This window comes from Castor canadensis, chromosome 6 (genome assembly GCF_047511655.1).
Source record: "Castor canadensis chromosome 6, mCasCan1.hap1v2, whole genome shotgun sequence".
Lineage (NCBI taxonomy): Eukaryota > Metazoa > Chordata > Mammalia > Rodentia > Castoridae > Castor > Castor canadensis.
In genome coordinates this window covers 34,729,057-34,741,889 of record NC_133391.1, presented here as the reverse complement: position 1 = coordinate 34,741,889, position 12,833 = coordinate 34,729,057, and the positions used below count along the sequence as shown (strand labels likewise).

At 35.3% G+C, this 12,833-nt stretch overlaps 1 protein-coding gene across 2 annotated transcripts in view; it reads right to left on the bottom strand.

Annotated features, from left to right (window-relative positions):
* Window positions 1–12,833, bottom strand: part of LOC109697725 (alpha-2-macroglobulin-like) — a 66,471-nt gene that overhangs the window by 24,930 nt on the left and 28,708 nt on the right. For both annotated transcript variants that reach the window (XM_074076104.1, XM_074076105.1), the window contains exons 12-17: window positions 12,179–12,406; window positions 11,930–11,993; window positions 10,894–11,036; window positions 9,532–9,681; window positions 4,018–4,179; window positions 3,363–3,444 (exon numbers count right to left, since the gene is read on the bottom strand). In XM_074076104.1, coding sequence (XP_073932205.1) covers window positions 3,363–3,444; window positions 4,018–4,179; window positions 9,532–9,681; window positions 10,894–11,036; window positions 11,930–11,993; window positions 12,179–12,406 — 829 coding nt within the window. The remainder of the gene's footprint in view (window positions 1–3,362; window positions 3,445–4,017; window positions 4,180–9,531; window positions 9,682–10,893; window positions 11,037–11,929; window positions 11,994–12,178; window positions 12,407–12,833) is intronic.

Sequence of the window (12,833 nt, the reverse complement as noted above, 5' to 3'; positions counted from 1 at the left end):
AAAAAAGTGAGTCTGTTGTGGTGGTGCACACCTGTAATCTCAGCTACTCTGGAGGCGGAGATCAGAAGGAACAAAGGTTGAGGACATCTGAGGCAAAAAGTTATGGAGACCTCATCTTAACTAATAAGCCAAACATGACAGGGTACGCCTGTTATCCCAGGTATGCGAGAGGCTTAGGTAGGAGGAGGCTTAGGTAGGAGAGACTGGCCTCTGGGAAAACTGCATGAGCCTATTGAGAAAATAACTGAAAAAAGAAAGAAAGAAAAGTACAAACTCTTGCACCTAAACAAGACACAATGGAAAATCCCTACCAAGAATGTTTCTTTGGTGGAGAGAAAGAAACTTATGACCCAAGAATGGTACCATTATTTGGGTTTGTACTGTCAGATAACGACAATCTCGAACTAGTCTGCATTTTCTTAGAATGTGTACACATTCAGGTTCATAGTTAAGGTTTCTCATTAAGTATTCCCTCTTGAATTGTCATATTTTCAGAAATGACTTGTGGAGGGCAGACACAATGACGTACTCTTCAGAGATCCATGGTCCAAATCTTTCTCATTTGGAAATTTCTGCATTGATATGACTTAATTTCTCCAGATCCTTCTCTACCATGGCCAGCAGCCTCTTCCCTTGGCCTCTGCCTTCTATTTGCCCTTCATTCCTGAATGTGTTGCTGTGTCAGTTCTTCACTCAGTGGGTTGAGCATCTACCTGGGCCTGAACCCTTTTTTTCCCATTAGGGAAAATAGGCATAGTACCTAGGCTCCTAGTTTTTTTAGGGACTCATGAAAATGTTTTAATTTCTTTTCAAATCAGGTTGAAAAAACTGTATTGCATTAATTTTAGACTGGATGGTATTTGTCTTTATCCTAGCACTGTGTAAAATAACTTTTAGCATACATATATTTAGTGAAAGTGAAAGCTCATGGAAGCAAAAATGTTCTAACACATCCTTCATGGATACTATATTTAGTAAATTTATTTTGTCTTTCCTCCATTAATAATGAATCACAAATATTGTTTTATAATTTATAATTGCATAACAATTTTTAGAACAATTTATCTTTCATTGTAAAATGATCAAGCTCCCTTTCTTCTCTTACCGTTTTCTGTCAACACTGTTCCTTTGGCTTTCCTTTCCAATTGTTTCAGTGTCTAGCTTAATGCCTTACACATTATTTTTACATAAAAAATCAGCCAACACCATTGATGATAGCTTCCTGCGTATTTCTCCCATGATGATGTTTTCGCCTTCTTTCTTTACCAGCTAAATGTGATCTACAACTTTTTCAAGGTTGGTGCTGTTCTGTCCTTAGGTAGCGTCAGATGCTTTCTGCTTAGTGTTCAAATAGAGTGAAGATGAGCCATTCATATTCCCTTCATAAGCACTTTATTTTTACCTTCACTATGTATAAAGTGCTACATTCTGACACTTTATCTTCATGCTTATTATTTCTGTCACTGACTGTTTTCCCCCTTTGTTGGACTTGGTACCTCTCACATTGTCTTTCTTTAGTTGTTCTTCAAAAGCAAAACCATCTACTCTTCATAGTGTCATGCCAGGAGGTAATATGTAGTTTTTCATAAAGATATTAAACCAATATTTTCTAAGAAATTTCCCTAGGACCTCACATCTGTGTCATGGTGTATACCTACAACATTGTTCAATATTCAGCTCAGGAGCATTGTTCCCAACATTTTTCCACCAACCACACCTCTTTTAGAGTTTCTTCATTTGTGTGCTTTCATAACTATAGATGTTTTTTAGCTCTCATTGAGCAGTAATGAAATATATAAATATATGAATCAAACTAATTCTGGTAAATTCAAATATCCTGTTCAATTTCCTGATTGATTATAATCTATTCTGAACTTGACTCCCATTACTCTGTTCCTGCATTCTATGTCCAGAACCTAATTATAGATCTATCCTTGTGATTAATCATTTTGGGAAACACAGTTCAAAATCTGTATCATCTTCATAATATTTTCATAAAATTTATTTTTGGAAAAAAGGAATGCTATTTTTAACATGGGTTAGTTATGTAATGAATTTATTGACTAGTATTATAATGTTGCTTAAGATATGAAAGACTTGGAATTTGTGGAGTGGCTCAAATGGTAGAGTGCCTGCTGTCTGCCTAGCAAGCATGAGGCTCATAGTTCAAACCCTGGTATTGCCAAAAAAAAAAAAAAAGGGAAAAAAGACTGCAGGGAACAATTATTTAAGTAGTCCTCATCCTGTGAACATATTATAATCATGTCATTTTATATGATTATCTTACATTGCATAATACAAGAAGAAAATGATAATATTTTTGGAAGTACTGGGGTTTGAACTCAGGGCCCTAGTTCAGAAAATGATGATTTTGATTGTTTCACTATACTAATGAAATTAGTAAAGAAGTGAATTAATTTTCCTGCAGCCATACATAAGGACTTTTACCTTCTTATTCAGTATTTAAAAATTATATAATTTTACTATTCCAGTAAAGATAATGTATTGAAAGATGATGTTTTAGTGAGTGTTGAAGTAAATGACTAGTTGGGTACTGGTGGCTCCTGTCTGTAATCCTAGTTATTTGGGAAGCTGAGATCAGGAGGATGGTGGTTCAAGATCAACTTGGGCAAATAGTTCTGAAGACCCCATCTCTGAAATAACTAGAGCAAAATGGACTGGAGGTGTGGTTCAAGCAGTAGAGAGCCTGCTTTGCAATGGTGAGGCCCTGAGTTCAAACCCCATTCTCACCAAAAAAATAAAACAAAAGAATGAGTATAATCAGAGGTGGAAATGTTTGACCATGGATTTGACAGCATATAGCCTGGGAGCATCAGTAAAAGATTCAAAACATTTAGGATAGGATAGGAAATAGGGCGACTGTGCTTGTCTAATAGTATAATTTGACTGAAATCCATTGTATTTCATTCCAAAGCCTTTCTTTACTTAGATTATTTCTCTCCTCTTCTATGTCCCATATCCTTGTGTAACTTCTCTTCATTCCATATCACGCATTTCTATGAATTTTTTCCTGATTCATAGAATTGCCCCCTTTTTCTGTATATTTTGATTCTTAGTCTAGGAATTATTATCTTTCATCTGATTGAATTTCCTTGTTTGTTCAGTGACAATGTAGCATGTAACACATCACAAGAAACGGCTCCTGTCCTGTCTCTGCCACTTACTGTCTTTATAACACTGGGTAATTTATTTGCCCATCGAATCTTGAGTTCTTTTTTCTCTAAGCTGGACAATATATATACTCTCTTGTTTAATTAACTAATTAATTAATTTTCTATCAATTTTTATAAATAATTAATATTTTTCTTTATTTCAAATATAAGCTGATTTATTTTTTTTACCTGGTCGTGGGAGTAATGCGTAGTCAAGACATAATTTAGGATGTTTTATCTTCAAATTACTCAATGCTTTTAAACCCATGTCCTGTAATTAAATGATGATCCAGTCAAGCATAAATGTTAAAAATTATGTAAAACCCCCATTTTGTTTAAAAATTAGAATACCTAATCATGATATTACAGTTTTATATAACTGAGAAGGATTATTCTTCAAATTGTGTTACTCACGCTCCTTACTATAGCAAACCTAAGTATTCAAAGGCTAAAGATTTATATGATCTAAAGAGATCTAAAGCTGAGCGTTATAATACGATGTGTAATGTAAAACCAGGGAGCATGTTGAAAGGAACACAGGATTCATAGTCAGACATTTGTGATGGCTGTGACTCACTATGATCTAAGTTACTTGAGCAAGTCACTTACCCTCTCTGTGTCTGCATTCTTATAGAAATTGTGATACCCTAGGTGGGGCACTAACTGGGTACTTTCTAAGTTTTTTCTTTCAGTGTGTACCAGCAGAACACTGGTACACACAAGGGAAGTGCTGTACTGCTGTGCTATATCCCCAGCCCTCCTCTAAGATTTGTTATTAGTATATGATACTATTCATGCTAAATAACTCACAAGGCAGAATATTAATAGAAAATGTAGACTTTACCTCCATGTATCTATAAGGGTCCCTTTCTTCATGATGTAGTTCTGAGTAGCGTATTTTATCAAAAGGGATGTTATCATTTTTCATACAATTTTCTTGGTCTTTGGGTAGTTGATTTATGTATGGAATGAAGCCAGTGTCTTTCATATCTGGAAGATTATGTACCTGTAGAAATAGAAGGAAAAAAGGAGGAAAATTCTTCTTCTTTATTTGATGATATCCAGTCAAAAAAAAAGAACCAATGCAACATTGTAATTCATTTCTTAAGTATTCATTATTTATAGACAAGAACTTATAAATATTTTCTTTTGTACGGTGATTTATTCTAGAGAAGTTTACAAGTGTTTGAGAGAAGACAAAATATAATCTAAGTATCTAATTATAAAGGAACATCAAGATAGAGTTCAAATTCTGGAACTTATGTTTGAGAAAAATAATATTTATAGCACTCTTTAAAATAAACTATATTAAATATAAATTTAATAATATAGCTATAGTTTAGCACATTAGTAAAATGTCAAGATTTCATTTTTTAGCTCACTATTGAAATGCAAAAAAATCTATCACAGCTGGAATGATCAATACTCAAGCAATTTGAAAATAGTCAAGTAAAGAATTCTCTGGCTCTTCTTTCCCCTAAAAAACCACCTTCCAAGCAGGAAAAAAATATTTTCAGAACAATGTCTATCTTTAATAAAACAGAATGCATTTAGTTCTCCATATTGGAAATAAGAGAAATCCAATTGAAATTTTAAAGTAAATAGAGGAACCGCAAATGATATAGCCAGATGGAAGAATGTTAGGTCCAAGAAACTCCAAGAAATACTGATAAAGTCTAAGAAAGTTTGCTAGACAGCTCCTTAAATAGCTTAAGGATTTGGAGATATTAGGTGCTTAGGGGACAAGCCATGGGTGAATGTGTGTGTGTGAAGAAAGCAGAAAGCAAGAGATTGGTTACACTCACAGGAAGAGTGTCACAGGTTTCTATCTCTAAGACAGGAGCTTTTTCTTGAGATGGAATGGACACTCTCCAGGGAAAACTCAGCTCACAAACTAATTTTTGCTTTTGGATGCTCCCTTTGAAAGAACATGCTGTCATGGGACAAGCGTTGGCTCAAACCCAGATCAAAGGATCAACCTTTAGGGCTTTGGTTAATTTAAGGATCATCAGCAAATTTCCAGTATGAGTAACAGGCACCAATACAAGCAGAGAAGGGAAAGTCTGAGGAAATAGTGGCGAGAGAGAGAGAAACTCCAAAAGAAAAAAACCCTAAAAATTATCATAGAGCTAGAAATATTTCAACTAGGAAATAAGACCAAGATATTATAAAAATAAAACAGCCGGTCGTGGTGGCTCACGCCGGTAATCAACAAGGCTAAGAGGATAAGGCAGGAGGACCACGAGTTCAAGGCCAGCCTGAGCTACACTTTGGGTTGCTAGAATGTCTCAAGTGTTAGAGTGCCTGCCTAGCAAGCATGAGGCCCTAAGTTCAAGCCCCAGTGCCACCAAAAAAAATTATATAAATAAATAAAATAAAACAATCAGAGAACAATGAATAACTTTGGAAATTAGTGATAAGATAAAGCTAATTTTAAAAACTAAATCTTTACAAATGCTAAAAGGGAAATACTGAGGAATTCTTCTAGAAAATAAAAAAAACAAAGGAAAATAGCAGAGAAAAAAATGTATATTGAGGAAGAGTGAACATCTGGCTAACAAAAATTTCAGAAAGAACAGAGAAATTGTGAAAACAAACATAGTATGAAAAGTTGAAAGCTTGCTAACTCTAGCTTGCTCACATTTAAGATATATGGTAATGCTACTTAATGTGACAATAAAGAAACAATATGTTATCCAAATAAAAATATTCCAAAAGTTGTATTTTATAGTCCCGTACATTTTATTTCATACATTTAAAGGCAATTTTCTAAGGAATGAGAATCTCGCCAAATACTGAATCTTCTGGTCCTTAGACATTACACTTCTTAGCCTTCAGAAAGGTGAGAAATCCATTTTGACTGTTTGAAACTATTCAATTTATGGTATTTCTGTTATTGCAGCCCAAATGCAATAAGACAGAAAATTGGTACCAAGAAGTGGGGTGCTGCTGTACCAAATACTTAAAAATGTAGATGTGGCTCTGAAGTAGGGTAATGGGGAAGGCTGGAAGAGTTCTGGATGCATGTTAGAAAGAGAGTCCATTGCTATGAATGATGTTGAAAGGCAATCCTGTTGAGGGCCCACAAAAAAAAGAGGGCAGATGGAGAGAAAGCCTCCTTTTTTTTTTTAGAGCGTATCTAAGTAGTCCTGAATGAAATTTTGGTAGAAGTTGGACAGAAAAGGCTATTTTGATGAGGGCTTAGATGGAAACAAGGAATATGGTATTGAAAACTTGAAAAGGGGCCATATTTCTTACAAAGTGGCAAAGAGATTGGCTGAATTGTGTTTGGATTTTAGTGCTTTGCAGAGTGAAATTGGACACTTGCCTGAGGAAACATTTAAGCAAACTGTTGAAGGTGTGGTCTGGATCCTCTTGACCTCTTATAGTAAAATGATTTAAAGATGGAATTGTTAATTAAAAGGCCAGGAGAGCTTAATTAAAGATTTGAACAATTCTTAGCCTGTCCATCTCATAAAGAAGGGGAAATCATGCTTGGGAGAAAAAAAAGTTTAGAGTGGGTCAACCATCCATTGGTGAAGGAGGTTATTATGGATTGAACATCTTAATGGGGTTAATGACCTTATAAAGGAGGCCCAGAGATTCCCATGGCTCCTCCTGACATATGAGGACATACTCAAAGACAGCCGTCTCTGATTCAAGAAGCAGGATCTTATAAGATATAAAATATGCTGGTATCTTGATCTTGGTTGATACCCCAATCATGGATTTTGCAGCCTCCAGAACAGTGAGAAATAAATATTTTTATTTAAAACCCAAAAAAACCCAAACAAAATTCTGAGAAGTTATGAATAGGCTCACCAGAAAGTCATAATGATCTAGGGACTCCCAAATAGTAAGAACCTATGTTCTTGATGGAAACAACTAATTTAATGTTCATTCCAGTACAATAAATGAAGTATGGCCCATTACATGATTTTGGACATAAATGAAAATTTGTAAGGATTTTAGAGAGAAAATACTGAATAAACAGGAAGACTTAAGAATTAGAACAAAACTTGGCATTTAAGTAATTTTGGAAACTAGAAAGCAATGGAGCAAGTATCTTCAAAATGCTCAGTAAAAGTCATTTTTTATACTTGAAGTTCTGTGCAAGACAATGTATTAATTATTGCAGTAATAAAAATACCCAAAGTTCCAAAGGAGGTTTACCTCTCATTCTGCCTTTCTCAGAAAGCTGCTGCAGAATGCATCCCACCAAAAGAGGAAGCAACGCAAGAATGAAGTCATGTGATCCAGGACACAGTGGACCAAACCAGGAGAGCTTTGGAGGAAACCCCCAAATGAGAGTGAATTTTTAAGCCTACAGAACAGTCAGATCAGAAAAGAACAAGTGGATAGTGGCTCCAGTGGGGAAAAAAGTGAAATTAATAGAATGGAGTTAACATTATTTTATAGAATATGAAGATAGAGAGTTGAAGAAAGGGAATCCTAAGGAAATATGGAACAAGGCAGTGATTAAACTCCAAGAAAATTGGAAAGAAAAAGAGGAAATATATTCATCATATCTTATTTGCCTTAAAGATGAACAATATTTATGTGGTTACAAGAAGGAAAATTGACTAAGATTTAGCATAAATTATATCACTGACAAGATGAAGAGAGGATGGATAATAATACTTTCAGCAATACAGAATTAAATATGAAGGGAATAGCTGAAAGGATTGGAAGTGTATGCCTCCAAGGAATGGGATGAGGAAAAGTGGTGTGGAATCAGAACATTTTGTTATTTTTACTGTTTTCTCCTCATAACTCTTTTAACACTCTTTGAATTTCTAAATTAATTGCCTATGTATTTCAGATAAAATAACTACTTAAGAGCTCCTTTGTTACAACTATGTTTTTTTCCTTATTTATTTATTTTATTTTATTTCCTTTATTCATATGTGCATACAATGATTAGGTCATTACTCCCCCCTCCCCCCCCCCGCCCCCTCCCTTTCCCTCCACCCCCTCCCTTTCCCCCCACCCCCTCCTTCTCCCTGCTACCACGTCGCTTCCAAGCAGATACTGTTTTGCCCTTATCTCTAATTTTGTTAAAGAGAGAGTATAAACATTAATAAGGAGGACCAGAGGTTTTTGCTAGTTGAGGTAAGGATAGCTATAGGGAGATTCCTAGTTTTGCTTCCATGTACATATGTGTTACTTTCTAAATTGATTCTTCTCGAACTAACCTTTTCTGTAGTATAACTATGTTTTGAGGGAAGTTAAAATACAAATGGGAAAACTTTACTAATAGGATCTTCAATGAATTTGGGACATAAATTCTCATTGTTAAAATTAGACAATAATTTAAACACTAGTTTAAACATGGACCAATTCCCAGAAGAATCCTGGTTAAACAATTTTTTTCTGACAATTTATATATAAACCCTAGGTTTTAAAAATGCTTTAAATAAATGTCAATAACACTTCTTAATTTTTAAAATTAGAGCTATTATGTAGTTACACTCTGTGAATACTTGTCTTAATCTAATACAAAATCCAAAAGATTTTGCGACTAGTTTATGACTTAATGTGTATTTAAAAAATTTTAAAACAGGTTGAGAACCCACTTCTATATTTTAAAATTTTTATTACTTTATTTTATCTTTATTTTAGGAATTCATAAAATTTTAATATTCCATTTTTATGAAAACTTTAATTCAGTGTTCAAAGACCAGCACTACTCTGAAAGGGTTTGTATCGAGTATCTTAAGGGGAAAAGTGATTAAAATGTTCATGCGTCTCTATCAAGGTAGCAATGGTATAATAAATTGCAGGTACATGGACAGAAGATCTGAAATTAGATACAAACCCTACAACTTACTGCCTGCTTTACTTTTTATTTCATCTTGAGTTCAATGGCTTAAGTTTTCTGAACTATACTTTTAGATCTTTTTAAAAATATTTTTTATTAGGATATATTCACTGTATGGGGGGATTCATAGTGACCATTCTGATTAGACTTATGTTGTACATTTTTTACATTGCCCCATCATCTCTCCCCTTCAACTCCCTCCCCACCTCATTTAAAGCAAATGCAAGAGGTTTCTGTTCTATTTCATGTAGGTATATGAAGTCCATGAACCATATTCCCTCACTTTAATCTCCTTCATTCACCTTCTCCACTTCCACTAGTTACCACCCCCCACTGTACCTATTTTACATCTTAGAAAGAGAATATCTCTTGGGGATGCCATGAGCATTAAGTGTGTGAATTTATGAATTTTGACCACTATAAATTTGCAAACCAACAGAAATATTTTATATTATTATTTTCTTTTCTAAACAGTGTTTCCCCTTGCTCTGAACCCCTCATGTGGGCCTTCTTGGTCTGAGGCTAATAGGGACTCACCCAGGAAGGGGAGAGCTCAGCCTCGGGCCTCAGGAGTAGCACACTTTGGTCCACGGCTCGCAGGGCACAGAGGGACTGAGGAGAAGCTGTGACTTGCAGGTGGATGTGTGAGGCAGAAAGACTTTGTGCTGGGCTGAAGCTCAAATCCACCTGTGAGAAAGGGAAGATCATAAGGCTAGTAATATACCTGACATTGCAGTCTTAAAGCCCATCACAGTTTTGAGTGACTTGCATATTCAACACACAAGTCTGTTTTGCTAAAATGTGATGTCAGAGTTACTCCTGAGATTCTCTATTTCTGTTTCTTCCATCAAGGTTTATTTAAGCAGTTAACACATGGGTCAGTCATATTCTGATGCAACAATGACCACTTGAAGTGATATTCTTGATGATTACTAATTTTAAGGATGACTTACGTATTTGATCTATTGTTCCAGGTGGAAAGTCAATTATTCTAATTGGATCTCTCTCTCTGTCTCTCTGTCTCTCTCTCTCTCTCTGTATCTATCTATCTGTGTATCTATCTATCATCTTTTTCCTGTGTTTCACACTTCATTTCAGGGGAGTGGAACGAATAGCTCTGGACTTAGTTTTATCTACAACACACAACTCATTGTGAGTGAAAGTGGGCTGATGAGTGCAGACTAGAATCATGGTTTCCTGGTGTTAAGGAGAAAAGGCAAGATATTAGTCAAAGGGAACAAAGTTACAATAAGGCAAGATAAGTAATTGCCAGAAACATACTGTATACTTACAGTATATCTTATATATTTAACAATTCCATACTATATACTCAAATTTTTAAAAAGTATTTTTGTGGTATTGGCATTTGAATAAAGGCCTTACACTTTCTACACAGGTGCTCTACCATTGGAACCACACCTCCAGCACTTTGTTTACATAAAATTTGATCACAAGATAGATTTTACATTAAGTGTTTTTATCAAAAACATACAATAATAATACAAATGTGTGAGGATCCAGTCAGCTGACCCTACTTCAGTTAGAAGCTAATGGTTTTCATGTAGCAGCCTCTCATGGCTCTATCTCTTATGGTGTTTCTATTTCTGATAATTTTTACTGACAAAGCTGTGTTATTATATCCTCTTCCTTAACAGGAACATTTGGAAAATACAACACGAGCTGTAAAAAAAATGTGGGAGGAAAAAGTGTGTCAAATTCAGTTGAGAAACCTGGATTCTAAGTAACCTGACCTTGGTAGAAAATTGTATGACTTTGAATTAGTTAGTACATTACGAAGGTCTCAGGTTCTTTATCTGTAAAGTATTCTGTGTCCTTCCTAGACTCCTGTTTATTGTCTGGTTTTGTTTTATTTCAAATTTAAGGCAATAAACCACTCACTTTGTTGAGAAGACAATTTTCAATCTTAAATTTTGCAACATCCGCAATCACTTCTCCATCAGGTAAAATGGCATAGAGGAACATTTGAGCAACTGGAGACATGTCTGGCTGGATAGGGACCTCCAGAGCAAACTGGCCTTTCACTGGAGCACAGAGGAATGAGAGAAGATGGTCAAGGGCCAGGATACTGACAGGAAAACCTGAATGACACCTGAGGATTTGGGAACTGTATCTATACACTGATAACAGATAATGGAGACTTTCTTAAATCTCTCCAGTGGTTAATGGTCTTAGAACAGTCAGTAACAAGACAGGAAGATATACTTTATGATGTAAGGAGATAGTCACATTTGTGTAATACAATACATGCAGGAGTTATGACAAATAAGATATGTTGGTCACTGGCATGAAAGATCAGAATTGGCTCGTTTGGATAGATGAATACTTAATTTGCACTAAATCCTCCACTTAAAAATTTCTTTCTGAAACAATCTATTATGCTTACCAGTTATTGCTATTATTTTGTCTTTTTTTGAGGTGCTGGGGATCAAACATTGGGCCACTTGAATGTTAGGTAAGTAAGCTACTATTGAGCTACATTACCAGCCCGTTAGTCCTTATTTATCATTCAAAAAATGATGTAGCTAGAATGGCCCAGGGACCAAAGTAGATCTTACTGGAGAAATATACTAAGATAACACATTTTGGCATTTTAGTGGTAATCCTTGTTTGACTGCATGGATTACTTATTTTAGGCACATCTATGAATATTTTATATTTTCAGATATTACAACTCCAGAGATAGATATTTAGTGGTGTCAGGAGATGTTCAGTTTGAGAGTTTGAGACTTTTTTGCCTGGGATTAATGGTATGAGTGTCGATCAAGTGTAGGTGGCAGAACATTGTGTTATGTCTATTGAGAATGTTTCCTGGTGCCACACAGAAGCATCATGGCATTGCTCAATTGTGGGTTATCCGTTGGTGAGTGTGTAAGGGGTACAGTCAAACATGTATTGATAGATTGGGAATACTCACATTTTTTTGGCTCCATGGGGAAAGTATGGGTTCCACTTTGTATGATTCTGCCCTTTGCCATGACCTTAAAATAAAAAGTATTTCTTCATTTTATCACCACACTTAAGAGTCTTGTCTTCTCTCTAATATAATCATTGTTGAGACTGAGGCAGTAATATTCAGCCCAGGGAGAAGTCAGAGTGTCAGGAGAAATCAAAATTTTTTCCCTCATGGTCACCTTCTGTTTCTTAACTTGGAATCAGAGCTTACCAGGTAGTAGAAGATGAGCTCCCTCTGCTCTCCCAAGACCTGTCCATTCAGAGTGTAATGTGCCTGAAATATGTGAATTTGGTCACAGGGCAAGATATCAGCCATAAGCTTAAGGTGGACATAGCTCTTGCTAAAGGAGAAAACAGGATAAGCCACATGATATGCGTAAATATTTTCTTCTATCCTGCAATAGTAATCCACACAGAAACTCTGACCATTGTGTTCAACCTGGAGAAACAAAAAAAAAGAAGGTTTGTGTCACAGATTGACTATTATAAAGAACTTCTAAACTGCATGAACTTACTGTCCCACCTGGTTGAATAGTTAGAAATTCTGTACATCTTAGTAAAAATGGGGGGAGAGTGTCTCCCTTACTGTTAATTCAGTGAACTGAAGTTCAGCACCTTAATTTTCAGGAGAATTGGGGAATATATTTATATTTGTGAATAGAGAAAATAAACTATCTTTTTGTTAAGACAAAGAAAACAATTATCAAGCTTTCATCATGCATCGAAGTATTGTTTAGAGATGCAAGTTTTAGTGTATATTAATTGTGGAAAATAATGGGTTTCATGTTGACATTTTCATGCATGTGTATAACATTCTTTGATCACATTCATCCATCCTATTACCCTCTCCCTCCACCTCCAGTCAT